The 27,466-nt window shown below is 40.8% G+C and overlaps 1 protein-coding gene across 1 annotated transcript in view; it reads left to right on the top strand.

The window, feature by feature from the left end:
* The window catches only part of GLIS1 (GLIS family zinc finger 1), a 207,053-nt gene that overhangs the window by 77,763 nt on the left and 101,824 nt on the right, over positions 1 to 27,466 (top strand). The window contains exons 2-3 of the mRNA XM_086617543.1: positions 17,059 to 17,257; positions 23,539 to 24,640. Of these exons, the coding sequence (XP_086473669.1) occupies positions 17,059 to 17,257; positions 23,539 to 24,640 (1,301 nt within the window). The remainder of the gene's footprint in view (positions 1 to 17,058; positions 17,258 to 23,538; positions 24,641 to 27,466) is intronic.

The following is a 27,466-nucleotide window of genomic DNA, read 5'->3' as shown; positions in this document are numbered from 1 at the left end:
GAGGAGTTCCCTTAGCTCCGAGCACAGGTTGCAGGGGCAGAACATAGTATGCCCGTGTGTCGGCTCTCTCCCTGCCTCTTCTCACGCTCCCACCCCTTCCCCACTTTCTCTCCTGCCAGCCATTAACTGCTGGTCTTTACTGCCACAACCTAAGCCCAGCACTGCAGTTGTCTCTGCTGCATGTCAAGAGGTTTGGCATGCTGTGTTTGGCCCACGATGCAGACAAAAGATGTAGAAACCTTAAGCTACAGTTGTGCCAAGGCCACTGCTGCTGTGCTGGGTGGCACTGGCTCATCATTCCTTTGTGCTCTGCTGCTTGTATCCCTCAGTCTCTTAGGCTGTGAACTTTCTGAGGCAGGAGTCATAGTTTTGGTCATTCCTGTGCAGAATAAACTGCAATGGCACTGTAATCCTTTGTGTTTTGGCAATATTAATAAGTAAATAACAGGGCATGCTGTAGAACTGCACAGTTCTCTCTGTACATACAAAGAATTGTCCCCTCTTCAGTGCTGAGGGAAAGGGGGGCACAAGGTTCCCTCACAGCTCTGCCGTGGCCTGTCTGTGTTTTAGACAAACACTACCTGTGTTTCAGAAGTAAAATTTGGTGATCGCTCCTTTGCTGTGGCTGCACCTCAGTCAGGTGGCTGCGAGGAATGAGGCCGTGGATTATCCCGAGCTGGAGAGTTTCCCTGCCCATGACAGGGGGGTTGGAACTAGATGATCTTTGAGGTCCCTTCCAACCCTAACCATTCTATGATTCTACAGTATTTCTGATGCTCTGGCCTCTGCTGAATGGATGTTCTGCAGCAAAGAAAATTAAGAAATGTCAATGGGCATTAAAGGGAAATCAAAAGCGGAGCAGGCGGTACATGTGCCTGACAGTGACTATAACGCATAGTAATCTGAGCATGAAGGGTCTGAGTCCAGCAGGAAGGTCAAGAGAGATTCCCACCAAAGTCAGTAATTGTTTTCTTTTTCAGTTTGTTTATTTTCTATGCAGTTAGCAAAACGTGGCTCTTCATTATGTGTGGTGTAACCAGTCATTAGCAGTATATACATGGATGGGATTCAGTTACACAGAAATGAGATACTTTGCTTTTCCACACTGACTGAGAAGAGGAAAATGCAGCGACGTATGGAGGATGTAGACCTGAGCTTTGGGAAGCCCTCTTGCTTGTGCGGGGCTAGTCGCTGCAGCACACACACACACTGGTGTTTCTGTGGAGCTCAGTGCTTTCTAAGCATATCCACTGAGTAAGCGCATGTGGCTGATGGCACAGCACCTGCCACCTGGGCTTGCCTTTGAAGCAGGCTCCTGGTTTGGAGCAGTTTTGCCATTCCAGCCCTGGCCCCAGGCTAACATGGCCTCTGGAGACGGCCTTCTTACTGGGGGCGTGGGAACCTCCGCAGGGCATTACCTTGCAGCCTGAGGACTTGGTAGCTCAAGTCACACCAGCTTAGAGATCTCAGCAGCATGCTCTGAGGTGGCCCAGCTTTGCTGTTGCTAGTCCCTTCTTTCCTTGCTTTTCTTTTTGGAAAACTACTGCTAATGATTTTCAGTGCAAATAGTGCAGGATACTCGCTTCTGTCATATCACAAGTGGCGATTTTGGAGCTATGCTGCTCTCGTCTTTTCCCTCTTGCCGACTGCCAGGATCCATGCAAATGAGGGGCTCTGACAACAAGAAGGAAAAATTCCTTGGTTTTCTCTTTTTTGGGAACTTACAGAGGTTGCATTCCAACCCCTTCATCTCAGCTAATTTCTTAGTCAGCGTGCTCAGGATCACATGGATTTCTGCCAGGTGAATACGGATTTCTGAGAGCCGTACTCCGCTCTGTCGGCAATCATTTTAGCTGTAAAAGGCCATGGCTTAGCATGGGGCTCGGATGACACGCACATTCAGCTTCCAGCTCTTTTATTTTTTAAGTGGCTTCAGTTACTCCCTCTTTGCTACTTTTGCAAACCAGCCATAGGGTTGCTGGTTTAGATACATTCTGCAGAACTTGTGCTAAACCAAACAAGGCAAACATAAGAAAGGCTTAATTAAAACAACAGAAATCTCACACTTACTGACTCTATTGCTGGCGCCCTTTTTGCCTGTAAACAAAAAATTCAAATAGCTGATTTTCCCCCCTCAGTTTCATAAGTGGTTACTGAACTTCTTCAGTTGCTACATTCCTTAAAAAGTTGTTATTTCTTTTTTGGTCACACACTGGGGGACTCCATTGTTTTCAGTGGTGCCTATTGAGTTAGGCCCATCGACAGCAGAACTCATCCTGGGTCATTAAGTTTGGAGGCACAGTAGTATGATTTGGTGACTTTATTCTGTTTCTTAGCAGAGACTTATATTAAAGTCACGCATGCACAAAACCAGAATAATCATCCTTCTCCCTTCTCCCAAACTCTGAGAGTGTTAAAGGCCTGAGCCAGGCAGCCTCAGGTAGAGAACAGTGAGAACAAGAGGTCCTATTCCCATGCTGTAGCAGAATAACTGCGTTTACGCATGTATCAGGCAGAAGTAGTAAAACAATGCTGCTGTCTTGTGTTATTAGTGATTCTAGTACTGAATTGTTCTAGTGTTGACAATTTAACAAGGTTCCTTGGAAAAACTCTCTGTGTTTAAGAGAAGATTTGCACAAAAGATTCATGATCTGGAGAATATACAATACCATAAGAAAAGGAGAATGTGGCCAGTTAGACACTGAAGAACAGGTAGGAACAAAGTCTGAAGTTATCTGCAGAGGGAGAAAGTACCAGATATGTCTTGTGTTTTAATCTAGCACGCAAAGACATAATGAGACTCAGTGCCTGGGAACTGAAGTCAAACAAGTTCAAGCTATATAAAATTCATGCTGAGAACTACGGAACAAACTGCCACAGAAGCAATTCTCCATTATTTAAAGATTCCACTTTGAGATCTGATGTCTTTCTCGAAGATACACTCTAGATCCAGCAGTGTGTGGTTAAACTAGATGCAGATATCTCACAGGAAATACAATACACTGAGCACATTGGCATTCTGTCTGGGTTCACCCTGTAAACTGTGTGGTCTTTGGAAGTTGCTCCCAGTTCCTCTGCTATGCCTGCTATTCGCAGACTCGGTCTCTTCACCATAGGGTCTCCGTTCCCCACTTAGAAATGGTTCTTATAGGGAATGTTTCTGGCTCTTTGGTCCTGACATTCAGGGAACCTTGCACGCCTTTTGACCACACTTTACCTGCTATGGGAATATTTCCACCTCCACAGCTCTTAACCTGGCATTTTTTTCCAGCACTGAACTCACATAAAAATGCACATTCCAGATATAAATTCTCTTCCCTCATTATCAAGGTTAGCAGTGTGCCAAGGTGATGGAAAAGAGGAGAGGAATGGGACATCTGCCCAGAGTTGTAACAAGCTAGACTTTCTCAGTCTGAGGCCCTCAAATCTAGTCTGAGCGGAAGATCATTCTGTCTGTGGCTCTCTGCTCAGTTTGGTTAGTCGACAATTACTGAGTTGCTGGCTGCAGTATTTGTATCTCTAATGGAGTGCTGGAAGCTTTTATTAAAATGGAGATGTTAGAATTCATCCCTTTACTGTGCATCTTTGGATACTCAGTTCTAGAAGACTTCATAAGTCTGATCTTGCGCCTTCTAGTTTTGTAGTACTTTTATTTCACTGGCTATGGCCGTGACTCCTGATTGACAACCAGACAAGAACAGGACTGGACCCTGAGACAATGTGATTTATGAATTACTCTCAATTTCACTGGATCAGTTAGATCAGCATGTTAGAATGATTTCATGCCCTTCATGTATTCTCGATGGTGGGGATGATCAGCAGAAAAAGGGCTGTAAATCTGAAGAGTCAGCCTTAATTAGAGTTTTGAGAATGCCATTACACTGGAATCTGTACAGTGTGCAAGTATGTGCACTTTCCTGAGAGTTTTTGTTTAGTGTTTTATGCTGCTAAGTTGAATTATGGAGTGATGGGACCTTAGTGGAGGCAACCTTTACATCTGCATGGATGCATTTGGTTAAGTTCTATATTGAGATTTCTAGGCATTTTTCAGAGGGCAGTTTAATGCAATAGTAAGAACCAACAGGAAAACTGGATCACAGCGAAGGTTCATTATCCTCATTATTCTGTATCTTATCCAAGAAAAAAGATAAAATAATCCATATGAGATTTAATTGCTGGGTCTGACTGCCATTGGGCTGCTTCGTTGCTGGCTTACAGTGAAAGCAGTGTGTACCTGCTACTATCTGCAAAGAACAGGATCTGATAGAGTAAAATGTGGAGAAAAAAAATGAATAGCATAAAGAACAGAAAAAGGTCTGCTGGAGAGAGTTCAAAAGAGAGACAGAGGGAAGAGATCAGAGATCTGGAAAACATGATTTATGAGAAAAATCTGAAATAATGAGGGCTGTGTAAACTGGCAAGAGAAGTCTGAGTGGAGACAGCCTTCAAAGACATAAAAGGTTGCTATAGAGGACAAGAGAATGGAGTCTTCTCTGTGTCCAGTTTGGACAGGACAATATGTAACAGACCATGTTGTGCTAAGGGGGCTTTAAGTTAGGCATTAAGAAAAAAATTCTAAGTCAAGTGAAACAGCTGCATAGATTGCTGGGAATGCTGGGAATTACTGGAGGCTGTAATGGACAGATTGGCCAAACACCTGCTTCAGTTTGTGAAGTTGGATTGTGCTGTAGGGACACAATGTAGAGTAAATCACCTTCTGAAGACACAGCCCTGCTTTCTGTGATTGCATAATCTGTGTATCAGAGCAAAGGGCTTCTCATAATTACAATGAGACTTATGTATCTGTTTCCTCACTGGAATATCCAGCTTCATGTAATCACTGAGATACCTTGTTCTTGTGACTTGTGTGGAAAGTGGAGACCCAGTTTACAGCAGGATGTAGGAAGCAGCAATGCTAAATAAAAGTAGAGAGTACTCCATATACCTCCTAATCCATAGCAACTGCTCACTGTCCTCACTGCAAGATTCATACAGGGCTTTTTAGCAGAAGCTAAGCTTCTAATTGTTGTTTATTCAGTGTTCATGTAAGACAGCACCATTCAGTGAGAACATTTTCTCTTTTTGTAGCAGCTCTTGTACCCTTTCTGCATCATCCTATCTCTGCTTTTCTTCTTCTCTGTGCCTTTACCTCTTCACAGCAGATTCTACAATAACCTCATTCTTACCCTGTCCCACAGTCTGTTAAAAAAACCCCACAGCAGAACAGGTACTGGTGAGGGTGGCATGGTTATCACCAGAATCTGACTTTCTGAAGAGATTGATGCAGTCAAGGTGTTCAGTCCTCCCAGCTGTTGTCTGAAGCTACCTCATTTTGGATAGACATCTGAACTAGTTGTATTTAAGTCATAGAGGAGAGCTTTTCTTCTTACTGTGTTACACGGCATATAGATACTTATTGCACCAATAACTCGTATATTTGACATTGTCCTTCAGTAGACTGTTCTTACTGGTGATAACTTGAAGGTGTACGTTTAACATGCACTGCATATATCTACAGTCCTAACACTGCAGTGAAGATAACTGCTATTCCCAGACTCGTGTGAAGTTAGGGAGAAGTGCACTCTGTTGCGGACAGCCTGCAAGAGGCCCGTTCACTGGCAGTGAGTGCAGAAGAGTAAATTCTACTTAAATAGAATTAGTCCCAAGCGTAGTTCTGGTAAAATAGAAAACGGCATTGCAAATCACTTGGTGTTAAATGTATTTCAAATCAAGCCTTGAAATAATGCCAAAGTCCTGGCAGAAAGAAATGTCAAACAATGAAAACAGCAAATGAAAAGTAGCAGGAGTAGGCTGTTGCGCTTTTCAGCATATATTGGGGAAACTGTTTGTTTGTCTTGAATTTTCTTTCTGGCAGTGTTAATTCTAAGCCGCAAAGAAACCATTACTGTATTAGTGTTAAATGATCAAGGAGGCTGTGTGGGTGAAATGGTTGCCTGGTGTGGTAGCGATTTGAGTTTTCATTGTAAAAACTTATTTTACGCAAGAGCACAAAGAGGTTGATCGGGGATTTAGGTCACTTGGTAAGTGTGAGAGATATACAGTGAGTCCAGGTGGAGGTTGTGTATGTGAAGATGTCTCCAGTTTGTAGCAGAAGGGAGAAACCAATGCAAGTTGCGTTATCAGGATGTGTAGCCTTCAGCAATCAAACCCCTTTTCACTAGTTTTTCATCACTCTGATGCATAAAGAGAGAACCAGGAAAAAATATCTGGAAGAAGCTCCTATAACAAATGAGCTTGGAGTGAACGTATCAGTAGAGAGGAGAGAGTCATGAAGCTTCTCATAGGAAAGGAGCTTAATTTACACTTTTGGGAGGGCCAACAAAAGGAAGACAACCCATAGCTAGAAGCTCACGTGCAGTGCAGGTTTACTAGCTCCCCTCTGTTGTCTTCCCTTTACATGTAGGAGCATTCTCATCACATAGCAACATGGAAAGTTCTTCCTAGACTCCCAGTGTATTTTGATTGCTATTACGAGTAATTTTCTTTCTCCTTTGACTATGAATTGATTGGCTTCCAAATATATCTATCAGAATTAGGTCTCTGAGACTACATGTTGTGCATCCCCATCCCACCAGACCTTTTCCTCTGTCTAGCTTGCATTGAAAACAACAAAATGCTTTTTAGTTACCAGCATCTCCCTGTTGTTTAAGGTATACTGCTTCTGCCTAGCCCTGGGTGATCTACATGAATCTGTCTTTGTAGCAGTTAGCTTCTGTGCCTCTTACTGACTTGGTGCCACTTCCAGGCTTCTAAATCTTTGAGCTCAACATCTTGATGGAAATAATTTTTGTTGTGCTCTGTTTTAAGTATTGGTGGTGGGGTTTTTTTCCGTTTTCACATATATAGTGTACTGCTGAGGCAGGCAGACATAAAATTCCTTCTTGGGACATAGAGACATGTATGTTTACACTAGACACATGCAAGGTGCCATATGGCAAAACCCCAGCTTTCTTTCCCTGCACATCCTTGTGTTTCAGATGTTTGGGAGAGCACGTACCTCTGCGGAGTCTTTACATGGTCTGCTGGCTAGAACTTCCATGGAAAGGAGAGACTAAATGGACTAAGTAAAATATAGGAGAGTGGAGATCTAGGAGTTGAAAAGCTCAGGGTTTAATAAGTAAATGGGAAAGGAATAACCCACATGGAATTCATAGTAGGCATGCTCTGGATATTCGTGAATTAAATGACTTAGAGGAAAAAAACGAAAGGAATAGATTTTCTCAGACTGTGCATGTATGGAAAGATCTGTCTTCTCACTGGAGTCACATAATCCATGATGAAAGCATGTTTGCAATGGGAGCAGTTCAAGTACCCTCATCACAAAATGTGTGAACTTCTGTCTTGAAAGAGTCACTCTGGAGTTCTTTTAACCTACAGGCCCCGTCTAACTACAGGCTGCTGTGAAAACCCTGGTGGTGTCCATTTAGAGCAACAAAAAAGACAAACCAAAGGGGACAAGGGCAGGTGAGTGTGTACATAACTAAATGGTGTAGAGTCATCTTATGCCTTACACCAATATGCACAATGGCATTTATTCGGGGAGTGTGGATTGATTTGTCCTGCATTATCTGGTCTCTGGGAGCACAGGTTGCTCATCAATCTCATGTGTGAGAGCAGGGAGTTTAAACCAGGTAGACTGGCAGCAGCTTGTGTGTGTTGTGTGTGTTGCTTGCATTGAAAAATTCAGTTGTCTGGTACTTGGACAGTGTGACCAGCTTCATCCCAGGTTAAAAATCGAGCGTCTAGATAGTACAATATATCTAGCAGGGCCAGCTTTGTACAGTGTGGAGGCAGTCTTGCATCTATGGCATCCTGGAACATGTACTGGAAGGTGGGCACAGGTTGGAGAAGGTTAAAGATGGCAGTGGAAGAGAGGGTTTCAAACTGAGCTTAGAAATGAAAGGGAAATGGAGAGGAGTGGAGAAGCAAGAAAGGAGAATGGGGCCAATGGCTGTATTGTCTCCTTTGAGCATGGTTACTCATAAGGTGGCAGAGGCACTCCTGTTCTCCTGTGTTTGGCAGGACAAGGAGAATCAATGATATATCCTACATATCAGAAATACTGAGAATCAAACCTATTCCAAACAGTCTTCTTAAAAAAAGGAATAAATCAAATTTCATTACATTGAGCTTATATTCTCCAAGTGCCCATTAGGAGGGTTTTAGGATTTCCTTTTAATTAAAATAATGTTTATTGAGCTTAATATTTTCCTAAAACGTTTATTTTAATGTCTTTTCTGCCTGTTACTAAAACCCAAGCTGTGAGGAAGGATAACTGACCACAAAAAAGGCCAGATGTGCTGAGAACAATATTTTTCAGATTGCCTGGCAACAGGCAAAAGGTGATTCCAAGACGAGGAGGCTCTGTAACGATGAGTGTAATGACAAGACCTGTGTTTCATCAGGCTGCAAAAGGTTTTGTCCTGATTGCCACAAAAAAGGGCAATGGTCATTTTCCGTCTGCTCTCAGCTCTGTTTGGGGGCATAATTTAGGGATCTGAGATCCAAATAGGAAGCCAAGAATGTTGAGTTCCAAACCTGAGTATAGTGAAAGACTCCTTATGATAGCAGACAGTTATTTTATTTCTCTGACAATCTATTCACTGTTGCCTAAAATGGTTATATTCTTACACATCTAGAGCCTAACTCAGAACATCAGCTAAGGCTGTGAAGTCACTGCTAAGCACATGGCATGTGTTTTCCTGAATCTTGGCCATGCTCGCTAACTTCAAAAAGCATCGTGAAGGTCTTTGCTGGAAATCTTAACTACATAACACTGCGAGCCGTTTTAGCAGTGAAAGATGTAGTGTATTGTTACTGCGTTCTTTGCCGGCCTGATGGACTCCAAGATTACCTTTGAAATACCATGAAAAGTCAAATATGGGAGCTGTATCTATCCACATGCTCAAAGGGCAAAGGTTTCAGATCTCTAAACTACTGAAATGTTTTCAAATCGTTTAAGTTAGATCGATACAAAATTAACCACGCTTCTTTATTCGTTAATGCCAACCCTACTCATTCACTCTTTTAAAATGCTGTGTGTAGTCTGCAAAAAGAAGTTCCACAGGACAGAAATAAAATGCAATCCAAATAACTTGTTTTAAAAATAAATTGAACATGAAATAACAAATATAGATGTAGCCAACACTTAGGGTCCAGAATCCACTAGAAAGACACACATGGGTTATATTTATCTTTCCTGAGTTTGTAAGATTGATGCTCCACAATTTATTTCACTAGCTGGGTTGTTTTAGTTCACAAGAGTTTTCTTAGCCCTTCTGTCTTCACTCATACATCAATGTGAAAGTAAAGAAATAAGTATTTATGTTACAGGATTTTATAGGATGGTTCAAAAAAACTTGGAGGAAAGAGATCCTTCTTTTTTCTTCTAATCTTGTTGAATGTGGCTGGTTTTAACCCTAATCTTTTATAGATTCATGTCACCTGTATCTATTTCCAAGCAGGCAGAGGGTCTGTCACCTCTGTTCTGGTACACAAATATAGGACAATTTGGGTCTTCACCTGACTCGCACTACGCAGTATGGTCTGCTCTGTATTAAAGAATCTTTTGGCTCTCACTTACTGTGTTTTTATTAAGATAGTGTACAGACATTATAAAAAAGTGAAGCCAAGTCTCCACCAGCTGTATGAAACAGGCCTTAAAATGTGAACAGAATGTAACTGATACAGAGATCTAGGGTGAATCTGGAATGTGATGTGAGCTGCTTTGTTCATCTTTGAGATTGAACTCTGGAATGCAGCAGTGAAAATTTAGTGCTGTTATTGTTAACCATTTCAGTCCTCAGGTAAGGACAAACAGCAACAAAAGACTTGGAGGTCTCTTATCCTGATGCCTTGGAGAACTGTTGCCTTCCTTTGCCAGCCTAAATGATCCAAAGAATCTCTGCATGAAAAATGGTCATATCGAAAGTCAATATGCTTGACCCTGTGAGCTGCCCAATAGACTTAAAGAACTGCATAATCAGTTTTGAAAATTTTTAGTAACTTTTCTGCATAACATGGATTTTGTTGGATAGTTGCTATCTATGTAGTTGTTTCCTCAGCATCATGTTAAGATCCTGCATTTGCTACCTGTGTGTCGCAGAAGACTCAGATAATTCATGGAACAAGGAAAGAATTCTGTGCCTTAATGCACTGCTCTGGGGCTATGTAGCTGTAAGGGGTTTCTTGCCTCCTTCTGCCCCAGAAAAAACACTTAGTGGTGCACAGTATTGATATCACACAGAGATGAAATAAAATCACAGAGAGGACTACCAGAAATACACAGGGTAAAACTATAGCTTGTGATAAAAAGATAGAATTTACAAAGCTTTGTGAGAGTATACATTTACCTACATAAAGAGTCATAACTGGACAATGTGGGACCACATCGTGTTTTTGTGATTTAAAAAAAAATAATCTTGAATAATCAAATGTTATTGGAAGTCTTTTATGGAATTAGAAATTATTGCAAAGATCTCTTAAAGTGCAGAACTTTCCTCTTTCAAGCGGTGAGAAGCCCAAATGTCTGGAGGTTTATTGTGTACCAGATGGTGCAAATGACTGCAAAGAGGTCAAGAAAAGATCTGAACATCCCTTCTTTTGGATCTTGAGGCCAAGATTTGGAAGTCCGTGTTTAGGATCTTTTGTTGTGAGCTTGAAGATCTGAGTGAAAATGAGAGTATTACATTTGAGTAACATCTGCTTAAGGCGGTAACGTCATACATGGCTAATCACACCAGCCTACATCTACTGTGGTTTTCCTTCTCTTAAGCTGTGTCCATAGTAGAAAAATTCAGACTCAAACTCATATCCCTTCTAACACTGGTTCACTGAAACTAAAGGAGAACCCATGTTTTTTCACATGGCATAGGAGATCTGTCTCCACGATCACACACTTGGACTTGCCTTATAGGAGGTATAAGAACAACTATAGTATCTGTTTTCCAGCCTTATGCTACTTTTCTGTCCCTCAAACTTGGTGTTGTAGGATTAAAACAAGCCCTTCCATTCACAATAGAGAATGGCATAACAGACAAGAAAATCTTTGAGAAAGTGTTGATTTTGTTGCTGTTATTGAAAATGTCAAAAATGCTGTATTTTCATGAATCATTTTGAAGATTCTGTGTTTTCATTTCATTCATTAGAGCCTTTGAGCAGGCAGCATAATGCTGTGCATCTCTCTTGATGCTCTTTAATTACTGACTGTATAGGAGTTGTGGCAGTCACTCCAGCCATACAGTAATGAAGATTATTCAGCGCTAGTTGTGTGGAATGGGATGCTGAGTATGGTTACAGTACCTTCCCTACAATACGTGGCTTTGCTGTGTTGGCATCTTTTGAGTTAATAGTTTTTTCTCAGTGAAGGGCTTTGATGACCTTTTCCAGCATGGATGATTTTCACTTGTTTGAGAAAATCTGGTACTGTTTGGTCTTTCACTCATCTCACGTGACTCATTCAGCTGCCAGTAACAGCGTTCCATTTCTCAGTGTTGTCGTGGTAAATTTTGGACATCGCATCCAAACAAAACCAAGAATGGCAAATTTTTTTTAAAAAAGAAGTAATTAAAGAGAATGAAGCAGTCAGAAAAAAAGCAAATGACCTAGTTTGGTCTTCGCCGCAAAACCCACAATGCTCTGGGGATATCTAAGTATGTTAGGCAAATATTTCAAATCTATCTCTATTTTGAATGTGAGTCATTTCAATTATACATCATTTCAGTTATTTGTTCTTTGGCCTTAATTAGGTAAACTCCAAAGCATTGCAACATGTGTTTATTGTTGAATAATTACCCTTTTGGTAAGTTCTTGCTCTTATCTATTTACAGCCTTAATAGCTAATTTTATCAGTAAGAGTGAAGCCTTCCTGAATGGTAAACAAGATGTTCGCCAGGGAAGAGAGATATTGTCCTTTAGTAGGGGTGTTTTAAACATTGATATCATTGTTACACGGACAGGTTTCCCGTTGTGTGAGGAGATGCTCTGTCTTCCTCTAGGAAAATTTACCCCTAGCAAGAAATGTAGGTCTAACTCTGCAGATCCTGACCAGTTGTGAGCCGTTCTTCCTGAGGTGTGTAGCCCCATCACAATAAATGGGACCGATTCTCACATGACTTGACATAAATCAAGAAAAAACTCCCCCAATGTCAGTTACCTCAGAATGGAAGAAGCAAGATATCCAAAATGGAACTAACTTGATTACTCATATGGAAGGAATTGCCTGATTGTAGCCTTTGCACACTACTGTATCAACCTCTTCCGTTCCCTTCACGAGCATTTAAATGTAAAGATATAAATCAAAACTGCAGGACAGAAAAAGAGAAAGACAAAAGTTACCTTGATGGATTCCACTTCCATGAGATCCTTCTGGAAACCATTCTGCTTTTATTAGATTTACTCTCTGTAAATTAGGATTAGTTTTTTGTATGGATTTATGAAATAGCTATGGTTCTACTGAAAGCAGGGTGAACCCTCTCATACAAGGCAGGGAGTATGTGCTCTTTTCATCTGTTATTGGTGAGTTACAGTACGTAGGTTAAAGGCCCCTCGATACCAGTGAAAGAGGAGATCTAGTTGCAGACATGGAAAATGCTTAAATCTTGTGTATGCCAGCCAGTGATATTAATATTGTATAAAATTGTCAAAGCCAGTTGTCAAAGGGCCAGATTCTGTTCTCAGTTACACTGGTGTAAACCAGACTTTTTCTTCCTTTTTTTTAGAGGCAACGAGTTAGCTTTCACATGTGCCTGAACAGTTAAACGTAGACCCAGGTTGTCTGTGTTCAGACACAATCTCTTGGTTCTTGTTTTAGTTGCTACAGGGGCAAAAAAAAAAAAGTGAGCCACTAATGTTGTTCCTTGTCCGTCATTGTTCCAACTCCCACGTGGTGGGTACATTTCTGAGGGCTTTGATGCAAGTGTGACTTCACATAAGGCACTGTTGTGCACGGAATGTTTAGCTCTTGTGAATAAATCTGTAAGGTACTTTGTGAAAGCAAATGTGCGGTGGATTGGCTGAAACACAGGTAATTTCACGGATTTAGCATAAGTGTTCTGTTCCTTTGCAGGGAGAAAATGCATTTTCTGATTTGACAGCTACGAGAGAAGATAATCGTTTTTGACAGTGCAGGGATAAGGTTCATGTTATTTTAGGAAATCTCCATCTTCGCACACATAGGTATCAGTGTGCTGCAGTTGGTATTGCTGAACTTTGGTGGAAGCGTCAAGTTTCCGTGTTTTGATAATATGATAAAATTGATAAAATGCATATTTAGAGAGCCCTAATGAATTTCAGACTTGTATCATTTGTGGAAAGAAAGAAAGAAAGTGTTTTTATTACGAGTCCGGTATAAATCTTAAACATTTTAAAATAATCCGCAGTATTTTGGAGGGAAGATACGTCCTGAATATATTCCAAGTAACGTTGCTGATGGAAAAAATAAGGGACTGTGAATTGAGTATTGTAGGTATGACTGATTTACCAACTTCTCTTGGTGGTGTGGCCTTTAAAAGTGTATAGAACTTATTTCACCAGTGTTTAAGTGTATTTAGATACCCTTTAAATGTGATTCATGTAACAACCATAAGTCTGATTATACAGTCTTGCTAAAATAGATATTACCCCTGAAATGGGTTAAATTATGATGGGATAAAGCCAAAATACGAATGGAAAAAAGCCTGATGGAGCTGTGGACTGCAGAGGATATAATCATCATCTATGTCATAATTACAAGCAGGACAGAGCTAATGGTCACAAACACCCAGTAGAAGCTGAAAGGCATCCAAAGTGATCTTCATAAATGCCTCATTCCAAAACCACGAAGTACAACTGACTGCCTTGTGCAGGCCAAAAGGTGCTTCGTTTCTGTACAGCTTCTTAGTCTCTTCAGAGTCATTCAGAACAATCACAGAGCATCAGTGAGCTCAGTGAACTCTGGATATAGATCTGAAATAACTAGAACATAGGTATTAGTTACCATGAAGAAGGCTAACGGCTCATTTTGTATAGTTTACATACAAATTGATTTCTCTTTAAAATCTGCTATGTCATTCCTAAAAGCCTTACAAGGGCTTTTTATTTATATACAATAATGCTGACCTGTGCTTCCTAAGACTTATTGCATGCCCTGGTATTATGATGGAGCAGAGTAGGAAAAAAACTGTATTGTATTTCCAGTTTTAGAGATTCTGACTTCTTTAAAAAAAAATAAAAAATAGATAAATAAATAGTCAAGAAAGGTATCAGCCAAACACTGAAAACTTTTGACTGGAAAAAGGGAATTCTCTTCTGGAAATGTCACAGTAATGCCTCACGAGACTTGTAATTTGGGTGTCACATGTACCCACTCTTTTCTATGGGACTGGATGCTTGCCTGGACCACGTCTTCATCTGCCATGGTCTTCCCTATTACAATGGTGCCGTGGAGCACGATGGGGAGGCTGTGGAGCCCAGCCAGTGGAGGAGAATGGACTTTTGTGCTGTGATCCTTTTCACAATTTCTCCAATTACCAGAGGCATTTTCTGCCTTGCCCAGTCACCTGTTTCTTCTCATTTATACTCACCAAAAACCTGAATGTGATTCTCATCGCTTTCAAAGCATTCATGACTGTAATTATGGAGGAGCACAGCAGCTCAGGCTCTCCCACTGGCCTTTCGTTAGCTATAGGGGTAGCAGCTGTCTGTAAGAGGAAATGGGGGTTCGTGTAAGTTAAGAGTACCTTTGCTCTGAGGAGCTGTGCTGAAGCAGTAAAGGACTAAAAAGAGCACAGTCTCTGACTGGAACTTCATAAACCATGTAGCAAAACTACAGTAACTGCAAAACTTCATGAGTACAATTTATTTACCATTATATCATTAAAATATCATTAACTAGATACTGTGATATCTGCTTAATTATGTAATATTATACCTATATAACATAGGTGTAATAACCTATATAATATAGGTATAAAACTCAGTACAGACTGAGTGATGAATTGATTGAGAGCAGCCTTTCAGAGAATGACCTGGGGATACTGGGGGATGAAAAATCGGATATAGGCTGGCAATGTGCACTTGCCACCCAGAAAGCCAACAGTGTCCTGGGCTGCAGAAAAAGCAGCATGACCAGCAGGTCGAGGGGGGTGATTCTCCCCCTCTACTCCACACTTGTGAGAACTCACCTGGAGTACTGCGTTCAGCTCTGGGGCCCCCAGTACAAGAAGGACTTGAACCTGTTAGAGTGAGTCCAGAGGAGGGCCACGAAAACAGTCAGAGGACAGGAACACCTCTCCTATGAAGAAAAGCTGAGAGTGTTGGGATTGCTCAGCCTGGAGAATAGAAGGCTCTGGGGAGACCTCATTGCAGCCTGTCAATATGTAAAGGGGGCTTGTAAGAAAGAGGGAGGAAGACCAGTTCCAAACCATTCTATGATTCCATATTGATATATACCTGCTCTGGATAATACCACAAATTATAGTGTTGAAATGGTAGAAGTTGTGCTGTCAATGGCAGTTCTAATAAGGGTTTCAGTAGAAGAAGGACCAGACCTGAGAGCAATCTAAAGTAGATTATTTGTGATGAGGATGTTTCTAAGTACTGTGGCTACTCAGAAGGATTAATTTCGCTCAACTGCAGCTGTCTAAAAGTCAGGTACTCAGTTTAAGTTGCTTGTTTAAGTGCCTTCTGTAGTCAAGGGGGAAAGGAAAACATGTCCTTGAAGTTGCATGAGCCCATTTTAGACACCATTTTGAGGTGGCCAAATGATATAGACGTTGTCTGAGTAAAACGCATAGATAGCAAAGCTATGGTGAGATGAATTGTGCCTTTTATACTTTGATGCTTGTGAGAATCAGTGATTTGCATGACACTGAGCACAGGCTTTATCTTTTCTATCACTTTGACTGCAGAATTCATTTTCTTTCTCGGTGTGCAACACTCAATGCCTCTGTAGAGAATGGACTAACTACAGTGCAGTCTAGCTCTATAGTACCCATCACTACGAGCACTGGGTACAAGGGTGAAGGAGTTACTTTCTGGACTCTGTATGAAATCTATGGAAACATCCTTGCCATTAGTATCTGACACTATTACATTTTGTCTCCATGAAAAAAGATATATTAGAGAGGGATCCAGTATTTTGAAAGCATGATTCATATACAATAGTGAAAATGATGCTAAGTGGCTATTGTGATTTTTTTTTTTAGCTAGCCTCTGAAGACTAAATTTCTTATAAATACTTTTATTCATGCTTATCTATGAGTATTTGATTGGTTCACTTGAATTAAAAACCCTGATTAATATGCTTTAAATGAAATGGAATTGCTAGCGTTTGACCAATGCAATCCAAATTCTCAGTTCCTCTTTTGTCCTCTCTTTTTAGCTAGACTATCATTTGTCATTATGTATATATTTCTGAAGGATATTGCTATAGCTCTAGTCTGTTTTTCCAAGTCTGGTAAAATGTAATATTCATCAGAGCAGAATATATTATTATATATACTGATATATTATTAGCATTACTAGCATTTGTAATAATTGCTGACTTGGAAAATACATTTAAGTGTGTACATTGAAACAAAATTAGTGTTATTTTTTCACACTGTTGACCTGACAGTGAAGTAGAAACATGCCCATCTAAAGTCATAATCACAGAGATAATTGTCTGCAAAGAAAAACTTGACATATGTCACTGTTTACAGAGAGCTCCTTTCCCTGAAAATCAAAGGACTCTGAAGCATCCCTCTCCAAAACCTAATACAGGCAAGTCTCCACTGTAAAAATACACAGAAGGAAGACCAGCTATCAGACTAAGTTTTTTTCAGTTAGATTATGAAGTGTAAAAGAGCCACAAAACATAAAATGAGAAATAAACAACCATAGTTCACAGATCCAAATTCCTTTGCAATTAATTTTTACTTTCTTGTGAAACCTTTCATTTCCACGACCACGTAATTTAGAAGAATTTTGCAAGGGTATTTGAAATGAGTGCACAAAGTAGTAGTCACTTGCAGAGGGTTCTTAGTCAAAAGCTTACGATTTTTTTTTTTTTTTTGACAGTGAATGGTGGCTACAATCATTGTAATTTGATCTCTGAGAAGAAGAACATGATGGACATGGAGATGACAAGTAGCTCAGTACCTGTCTGCAGACAAGGTCTGTTCATCCACACAGGAAACTCCCTTATGCGAGACCACCCGCTGTCCTGTGAGAGACTGCTTCACGTCGGGCAGCTGAACTTGACCCACTCGGATATGAGGTACCACTGCAAGTTGTGTCAGTCAATATGCTTTGCTCTTCTGGAGCGCGTCTTTACTGGAACTATTTCTCAGTAGCATCTGTGGGTGATACGTTTGGAAGAGTATTTTTGGCTTTTGCCTCATTTTGGAAGTCCTTTGGATGCTCATCTAACCATGCTGCTCGTTTGCAGGTTCGCGCTGCAGGGACACGCAGGTGTGCACAGACAACTGTCCAGGGCAGTGCCAGGAGCAGCCATCCAGCCACAGCCCCCCTGCACTGGAGTTGACATACAGCTTCCCTCTGGGGGGCCTTTCCAGCATGCTCAAAAGTCAATGAGAGTTTTGCCAGGGGCTTAAGTAGGGTCAGACTTGCCTCCTCTGTACCTCCACCCTGCACCCCAATGCCATGTTGTTGCCAATTTGCAGCCTGGAAGGCAGGGATGATACTTACTCCCAAACCAATGTCTCCCAGATGGCAATTTGGCATGCCACCATCAAACCTACAGGAAGCCAATGCCACTTTTATTTCTACAGCATTTCCTTTAATGAAGTATTTTCAATGTTCCCATACAGCCACATCCTTGGTATTTGCTTTTAAGGCCGTAATGTGAAAATTTGGTCTCTGGTTTTGATATATACACTGTAGTTGGATATGCTATGAACAGAATCTCTATTTAAACATTTGCTATAAATTAATTATATGAAAACACAGAACTCCATTATTTTTTTGTTGTTGTTACAAATTTAACATTACCAGATTTTAAACAAGTACCCTAAACAGACATCCATTGTGAATAGAAGCCTGCTACAAATTAAAATCTGTCCATCTATTTTAATTACACTGTTTTTTTGGCAGGGGATATAGTATGGAATAGTCTTGACCTTTTTGAAGAGCTGTAGAAAAGAAAAACCTCAATAAAGTTGCAGCCTTTATCTTAGATACTTGGCATAATTGGCACTCCATGCATGGAACTATCAAGCCCAAATTTCCGTAGTCACAGCAAGAGGAAATATGGCCTATACCTTGGTCTTGGAAATCTGACTATTTCTGAATTTATTATACATATTTATGTCTTGTTTCTCCTTTTCCATGTACTGGTGGGAAAGAACATCTGTGTTTTCAGGAGGAGGAGGCACAGCAATATGACAAGCAAGTGGAAAGAGCTTTTGTTTGGTTTTTTGTTTGTTTGTTTGAAAAAGACAAATAATATCCATGCCACATAACAAAATATTCTGCTATCGCTACAAAGATTTGTAGATGCCGTTACAGCTGGATGTAAGTCTGCTCCCTCCTGTCTTCTTTATGGCTCAATGCAGGACTGGCAGTTATCAACCTTTTTTTATTCTGTCAGTGAGGACAATTATGAAACAAAGATAATTAGGGCCAGAGCAACAAAAGGAGGAAGAGAGTACTCTGCTTAGATCTTTTTGAACCTTTTTGTAAAATCTATAATGAGGAAATGACAGATACCTGCATACCGGGGATCACAGTACCCACCCTCAGAAATCTGAATCCCTTCCAGCCCCCATTTGGAAGAGGCTTCCCAGAGCAGCATAAAGGATTGTCTACTGCATAACATGAGAAAGTAGCAGGTGATAGGCCTGATTCCCTCCCCTTTGCTTTGTAGCATGGTCTAAAGACTTGAGGCTCTGCTGCTTCTAAGCAACGGTTTGGAAATGTTTGGAGAATATCTTGAAAAATGCTTCATTCCTTTATGGGTTGTTTGTGTGTCCCACTGGTCATGCTCTGTTTATATGTCCACCTGACCAAGTACTACTTCAGTCTGCATGGGATTTGCATGGTAAAGCCAATGCCCAGCTCTGCTCTACGGAGCTCATAGACACAGTATCTAATTTTATCACCATGCTACTCATGACACACATGGTACAGAGCCAAAAATTTGGCATGTGAAAGAAGGTGGGCAGCAGCTGGTATGATTTCTGTTCATGGTTTTTGTGATGCTAAAGGTTCTTGACAAGCAAGTAAAAGAAAACATGATCTTTCCCTGAAGATCTGAAAACAGGAGAACATAACTGAGGTGGGGGTGAATGCCCATCAGGTTCCAGTGAAGTCAATGGGAGCCATGGGTGCTCTGTGCCTCTCCAGATTTCAGCCTTCATTAGAAAATAGATGAAAGAAATAGGGCTGGAATGGACAGTTATTGGAGCACGTAGAAGTCAGGACAAACTCTGTTTGGCTGTTCTGTCCGTCTCTAGTGACCAGCACCAAAATAAAGGGAGATACAAATTCAAACCACCTCTCTGGGTTGAGCTTTGAACCACTCACATTTCTACGATATCCAAGGAAAACCCAAACAAACCAGAGATCACCTCCCCTAGCAATCCAAAATCTCCCTCAGGATTTGGGGTTACGATTGGCTTTGTCTTTTTTTCCCTCAGTGCACTGAAACTTGTTATCCCCTTCAGCTTCTCCCTGAATCACTTTCTCTTGGAAACAGTGTTCTAGAGATGGCTGCCTTAATCCAAGAATCACAATCCTTCTTCCTGGCCCCTTTTCCCTGCTTGGTTAATAGCTTTTAAGTTGTGCAACGTAATTGCTGCTACATGCTATCTGTGAATGCAACGTGTGTGGGACTGGAAAACTCCTAATACCTTCTTTACCACAACTGGAGACAGCACACAGCTAGCGTTGGCCTTTGGTCAAATCATCCATATCAGACACAGCAGACCCACCCACACTATGCTTCGTGCTCGGCGTATAAAACCCGGGGAAGACATCAGAGCAGTCAGAGAGTGTTGCAAAGGGCTCCTGGATGTGCAGCGGAACAATCCCCTCCAGCTTCTTAGAACTGTCAGTTATCACTGATTGCACGTTTACAGTGGCAATTGAAGGCATGTATGTTTTGTAAATAATCTGGAGATTTCAGATACAGTCATCTTTTCCTCTGAGGGCAGTTGGGAACTGCAGTACTTCTGGCATGGTGCTACTGGCCTCGTGCTCTGGCTCCAATTACCACGTAAGGGAGTCTCTTTGGAAACACTGCCTTAGTATCCTCTGAGAGGCTGCTGTTACTCTTTGAAGGCCTTACACTCTGCTTTCATGTGCTTAAGCAGCAATTCTCTTGCCTCAGGCTGTCCATCCCTGGTGAAGAGAGCTCCCTGTGAAGATGCTCCCTGTGAAGAGAGGTTTGTGGGGTATCTTCTGCTGACCCCACTCCCTTCTAGGGCTGCTCATCTGGAAGCCCCCCAGAGCTGCTCATGCTGATCCACGTGTCCACTCAGTGCTCTTTACACTGTCCTGCTATTCTTTGTCCCTCTCGCTCTCCTCTTGGCTGTTTGTTTCATATTCATTTATATTTTGCTACTGTCCAGTGATTATGAAATCCTTATGGCCAGGACTTCCTGTCTGTGCCAGGCCTGGAACCTGATCCCTGGCTGTAAGAGCAAGATGTCATTACAAGAACAAGTGGTCAATGGGTATAAGAGGAGCCATCCTCTTGCATCAGTTTTGTTTCTGAGCCCCTTGTCCCCCCACCCCCCAGGACTGGGAGGAACGAGCAGGGCTTTCCCTAGAACAGTGATAGCAAAATTCTGCCAGGAATACAAAAGTTTGCATTAATGCAATCTTGACATTAACTTAACCCCAACACTCAAACATCGGGAAGTTGAAATAATGCCACATTCTCCCAGCAGAGTTAAATAACACAGGGCATATAATGTGTTTAAATATACAGTGCTACAGAGAAAACTGCAGCTCCTGGAATGGACTTGCTTCTGAGCTGCACAAGCAGCCTGTGCTTATCTTTATGTAGGCAGAGCACGGATAAGACACGGCTGTGGCAATGGGAAGCATGAATTCAGTGCCTTCATCTCATTTGCTTTGGAAATATGCGAATTTCAGCTTGCCTTTTGGTTCAAAACTCCCCTCTTCTGTGTGTCTCATATCCTGCACTGCAGCATCACAGCAATATCGTCCTGACTCTGAGTAAGATCTTGTGCTGGAAATGCAGATCGATGTTGCTGGGAGTTTTGGGAACGTAATATTTCCCAGGCAGGGATGTTTTCATCTGTCCTGCAGGTACTCTACACTGACTCCAGCTTGAACTCCTCACATGGATTTCTGGCAGAATGGGAAATTTACATAAAGCTTAATAATATGACAGCAGTTATTCACAGGCAGAAACGTAAGGCTTGGGTTAGCTTTATATGATGTAAGAAATGTGTTGATTTTACTTTAGCCTGAGGCTTTGGGACCACTAAACTGTGATACAAACTGAATTATGTAGAAGAATTCTCACACAGAAGAAACTAAGTAATAGGAAATATTGTGCCTGGCATGGTATGCTGTAAAACCTTTCTCAGAATAAGTTTAAAACAGCACACCTTCTACTGAGCAATGAAGCTAGAAGCAAGCAGGGCAGGGTTTCCCAAACATGTGCAATAAAAGGTTTTTACGTATGCATATGCCACATATTTTACAGACATGTGGTTCTGTAAATGTTAAAAAATAATGTATGAATACTGTTGGGTTTGGGTTTTTTATAAAAATTTACCATCTGCAAAACCAGGTGCTTTACATTTACCCTGAGACCAACTGTGCAAACCTAAAGGGAGAAATTATAAGTAATGGATTATGGAAACTGCTAAAATTTTAAAATATAATCTTTTTAAACTTCTGGTGGCAAATGTTAAGATCTGATTGTTCTATAACAATGAATGGCGGGGAATTTTGCTTCTATCATGACCTTAAAGGTTTTTTTATATCAAGCCCAATGACTGCAAACTGTTGAAGCTTAGCAACCTGTCACTAGTGAATTCAGTGTTGCCAGTTGTGTGTCTCAGATGGGTGTCGTTTTTTGACAACCTTCATTTCATGGGAAGGAAGTCTTTTTGAAGCTTTTTGGTTTTGTTTCATTTTATTTTTTCTAATTCTTTGAGAGCTATTAGCAAGGAAGTGTTAGAAGTCATCCCAGCTTCCTGTCGTAATGTTATGGTGGATTAATGGAAATCATAGTGGTGTAATCATCAAAGTTGTAAAATAAATGCAGCTTATTCAGCAGCTTTGCAATTTAATGTATGTATATGTCCAAAATACCTTATGCATATATGTTTCATGCTTTAAAATATGTCAGATTTGTCTTAGCTGCGGAGTCACACACAAGTTGCCAAATGGCCAGGTTTTCTTCAGCTTTTGTGGTGCTGGCATCAAGAAAGCGTAAAATTCATTTAAGGCGTAAGAGCCATGGAGCACCTCTCAGGAGGGTTTATTAGTTCAGGTACAGCTTTCCTGCACACAGATGTACTGTTTCCTCTGCTCAGTCTGGCACATCACTGCATGATGAAGCCATAGGTTAAACCCTACCATGCTTTAGGGATATGTAAGGAACACCCGCTGGTCCTAAGAAAAAACACACAGTTGGGTCATCCACAGTAAATGTTTATAGCTGGGATAATAAAGTGTTTTATTTTAAGGCATAAACCAATTGCTAACTGCTTGGAAGAAAATGTTAGGAGGAAACATTTCCTAAATGCAGTGTTTTTCTGAAATGTCTACGTGGGGCTCCTCAAGGTTCTGCTTCCTGAGTGATTGGATTCAGCACACATCAAAAAAAATTAAAAATCACTTGTGCAGAACAATCTTCTTTTGATTTGCAGACACAGATAGACTTTAATATGAAAAATGGAAATAGGAATACATAGACTGCCAGTTTAAATCTACTGATTGTGAACTTAGTTATCTTTTGTAGACCTCTTAGAAGTAAATACTCAGCTGATCTTTCATCAACTCCGGACCACTGGTTGAAAGCGAGCTGTTCTTTCTTTGTATTCCTTTTTTCCCCACTGATCTGCTCCTTTTTTAATTTGGCGAAGGATAGCATCTCTCTGGCATACAAGCAAAGCTCCGCTAGCCTTTTTTGATTCATGTGAATAAGAATGGCAGGGCATTTTCCCAGTGTGCTCTGAGGAAAATGCCGATATTTGAATAATTCAAAAATGCCCAAAGCTCTCGAACTTCATTCTCAGCTATTGTTTTGCCCGATCTATTATGCATTGAAAACCTAGATTGGGACTGATGAACTACCCATAGCAGTGGAGGGGAGATTGTCTGTTCCGTGCGTAACCCACTGTGTAAAATTAATCCTGTGTAAAACGATGCTGCCTTTACGAGGGTTGTAGAGGAAACATTGCAGAATTTTTTGGTGTAATTGCTGCGTTAGACAGGCAACATTCAGCAGAGAGCAAGTGCTTCCATTCTCTAGGGCTTAACAAATGTTGTGTCTTGTACAAAAATCATAAATCCTGTGGTAGTTAGTGATGCTTAATGAAAACTGTATTACAGGTCACCCAGGTTTCAAGACTCAGTAGATTCTGCTGCTCCATGCCTGAATGGAAGTCACCCGGCTCAGCACATTAAACAAGAATGCCCGAGTGATTATAAGGTTCTGTCTGAGGCTTCCACACATAGGAGGATTACGGAGGGGATGGAGCTGAGAGCCTCCGGTAGTCTGCATCCTGAAATAGACCTAATGAATACTAGCTTTACAAATTCACTTTCATCCTACTTGTTTAATAATGAACATAGCTCCTCCCTGAGTCCTTTGTCACTTGGCACCCCTCAGCACTCGGCCAGGCTACAAACAAGCAACCTGAAGAAGAGATGCATCTCTGTTGTGCCGTCTTCAGCTGAAGGAATTGATATTACAGCTATCATCCGCACATCACAGACGTCACTGGTCACCTGTGTGAATGGACTGCGAACTAATTCAGCTGGCATTTCCTCTCATCCTGTGGAGATCAGTCAACACAGTGCTCAAAAATCCTCTCGGCCACAGTCTTGCTCTCAGCCTGGAAACCCTTGCAGTATTCCCTCCCCTCCAGCATGTCTTGTACCTATTTCTGCTGACTGTGACAGAGGTGACTGTGAGCAGATACAAATGCAGCAAGTCGAGGAGAATGGAAGCCTCAGCCTTATGATGAATGGTACTAACATTCCGCATCAAAACACCTCGCACAGCACCCAGAAGGTGAGTTTCTTAAAACAAGAACCAGCTGACGATTATTCCTCCACTGCTGATCTTTTTCGACATCACCAGGGGCTGCCTCCCCCTTACCATCTACACCAGCAACTAAGCCAGACTGCAGGGACGCTGCCCCACTTACACACCTCTATGTCTCCCAAGTCCCTTCAGCCCGGCGATGGGGACGAACAGGACCTCAGCAATGGCAAACAGGTCTGTCGGTGGATTGACTGCAGTGCCACTTACGACCAACAAGACGAACTGGTCAGGCATATAGAAAAGACTCACATTGACCAGCGGAAAGGAGAGGACTTCACTTGCTTTTGGGCAGGCTGTGTCCGCCGATATAAACCCTTCAATGCTCGTTACAAACTGCTGATTCATATGAGGGTTCATTCTGGAGAAAAACCAAACAAGTGCATGGTAAGTCTGGAATATATTTGTTTGAATAGAAACATACTACTCTGCTCTCTTTCCTTCTCTCTCTTCAGTCTTATTCCAATATAATTGTTGTGCTTATAATTGTGCTTTCCTGTAACTTAGTCTGCAGCAGGCTAAAGGGGAATCGGAGAAAACTTTAATCTAGAAGGAAATGTTTGAGTAAGAAATACTGTAGTTCTTGGAAAAGGGATTCAGTTTCCTTATATGAGAGCTTAACTTTTAATACAGTGCTTTATTTTTTTTAATATTCATTAAAGCATTAATAAAGTGATGATCAAAGCAGGCAGCAGTCATTTAACATAAAACAAAGTCACTGAGCCTCGGGTGACATTTTTAATCAAGAAACATAAAACACATCTAATGAAATTCTTTTCATTCCTTCAGCTAAACAATAACTCATAGAGTTGTGAGTGCAAAAGTTTCAAATGGTAGTTTAGAAAAGAAAAAAAAAAACTTGTTAAGGGTTTCAAACAGTTAAAAGAATAAAGGAGTATCTTTAATTACATTTTCAAAGGTTGTTAGGGGCTTTTTTAATTTACAAAGCAGAGCTTTAAAAATAAGTAAAACCCATTGTTCTCTTCTGATCAAGAAGATGTAAACAACATCAGTGTTCCAAAAAGAGGATCTTGGGAATAGCACCATCTCTGCATCTGCCCACCATGATGACAATATGGCCAAACTAAAATAAAAGTTAATGACTTCCATTAAGCTTTCCACATGTTTGAAACAACAATGGTATAAGACCCTGACTGAAACAGATGAAGCAAAACAAGTTTGACATAAGCTTCCAAACTGGGCCATGAAATTTGGAAAGTCTTATTTTTAACACCCATATGCGCACGCATGCGTGTGCATGCACATACACACCCGCACACGCACAAATAAGCACAAACAAAGGGAATGGTTATGGCAGCAGGTTGTGCTTCTGGATAGGCAGAATTTTCGACTACAGTTTATTGTTTTGGTCAGAGAATGATATAATGGAAAATGCGTATAAGGAAGTTAGGTCAAGACCAACTTTTCTATTTGTTTGTAGCTGTAGCTTTCTATGGAGAAATAGGAAAGAATGTTTATATAAAAAGCTTACTTTTTTACATTTGCTCAAGAAAAAGCTTGGTGGCCTGCAATGGTTATGGAAGGAAGAAGGAAGAAAACAACAATATTCAAATGTTTTACTGAGAAAAATTTTCTCTGTAAGTGGGCACCCTGATTATCATTTTACTTATATTGGATAAATGAAAAACATTATCCTAATGTCTGCACTGCTCGGTGGGTATTCCCTGAAATAATACTGGAAACAAGGCAGGTATTCAGAGAACACCATCAAGTTGTCCAAGATAAAATGGAAATGCTCTAAGACTCACCTGTTTCTTTTTCCTTTGAGAGAAAGAACTGACTTGTGCATTTCTAGAAGTAACTCAATCACAATTTGTAAAAGTACAAAGGAATTTTAATTCCTATGCATATCTTTTATTTGGTTGTAAATCATCAAAGGATATTGCAAGTTAGTTGCTTCTTTCCGAACAAAAGTATGACTAAGCAAGCTGTGAAAGCATACTTGCAGATTTTATTTTAGCCTAGTTTTGTTTTTTAGTGTTTTTCTCATCTGGAATGAGATCAGTCTTCTTCCTACTTTTATCTCACACTTTTTAAAAGAAATACTTACAATGTGGAACCCTGGTTAGCTTTACTATGATGCTGAAAGATTGAGTAGACTCCATGGGTGAGGGAACTTTTGTCTTTTTCTGCAAAATGCGTATTTGACAGGTATGGTATAGCAGATTTCTAATGTTACATTCCAATTCCTACAGGAAACTGGATAAACCCAAGACATTAAATCATGTAATATCTTAACAAATGCTAAAAATTTCCTACTTTCAATTATGTTCCTCTGCATTTAAGAGCTGGCTTTTGATAACATCTCCAGGTTTAACATTGTGAATAGGTTGGAAAAACCTTTGCATCTGATATCGCAGGCAGCCTTCATGGCACATGCGTATAGCCTTGGCATGTAAGTACATAAAGATCTGGTTTATTTGAGCAGATATTGTAGTTGTTTCCATACATGGAATGGCCCAATCAGAATTAAGAGCTTTACATTGCACAAGTTGCAGTTAACTCTTCTATTCCCAGAATAAGAGCCTTTCCCTGTCAGCGGAGGTATCCATGTATTCAATGTTACAACCTGGAATCCTGTGCGGAGCAAAGCTAGATCCAAGTGAGCACATGAAAAATATGTCTTCTTTACAAATTCAGTTTTCTGCCCTGGAAGGACCTTGATCTATCAGGGACAAGATCCAAAGCTACAACACAACTTCTTAAAGTTATTAATATCAAGTGGGGATTATTTGCCCAGTGAATTCCATTCCACTTTAAACAAGGGTTGCCGTGCAGTGTTTCATTGTGCAGTGATGTCATGTCATTTTAAATGATGGCTTTTCTTTTGATGTGGTAATAATTGTGCTGTTATTCCTGCAAATTAAGAAGGCAATTCATTCTCTGTCTATAGAGGTCTGAGATTTTGTTTCGTTTTTGCTGTGGCCCTGTTAAAGTAACTTTACATCTCTGGGTATTTGTAGTGGAGATTTTCTTTCGCTGTTCACAATTACCCATTGTACTTTCTTTTTAAGCCCTTGATTTTGTTCCTCTCTGTAAAATTACTGGCTGACTAGGTATTGAACTGCTCAGGAGAAGCTAAGAGTGAGCAGCACCCCGCCCTCAAACATAAAAGTACTTTTCCATGTAAAATTATTAATTTCTTATGACAGGCTTTGCTACTATGTACTGTAATAGACAAAGGAATTTTGG

This window comes from Tauraco erythrolophus, chromosome 10 (assembly GCF_009769465.1).
Source record: "Tauraco erythrolophus isolate bTauEry1 chromosome 10, bTauEry1.pri, whole genome shotgun sequence".
Classification (NCBI taxonomy): Eukaryota; Metazoa; Chordata; class Aves; order Musophagiformes; family Musophagidae; genus Tauraco; species Tauraco erythrolophus.
The sequence above is the reverse complement of the archived record's forward strand: the minus strand, read 5'-3'. Positions and strand labels throughout refer to the sequence as shown.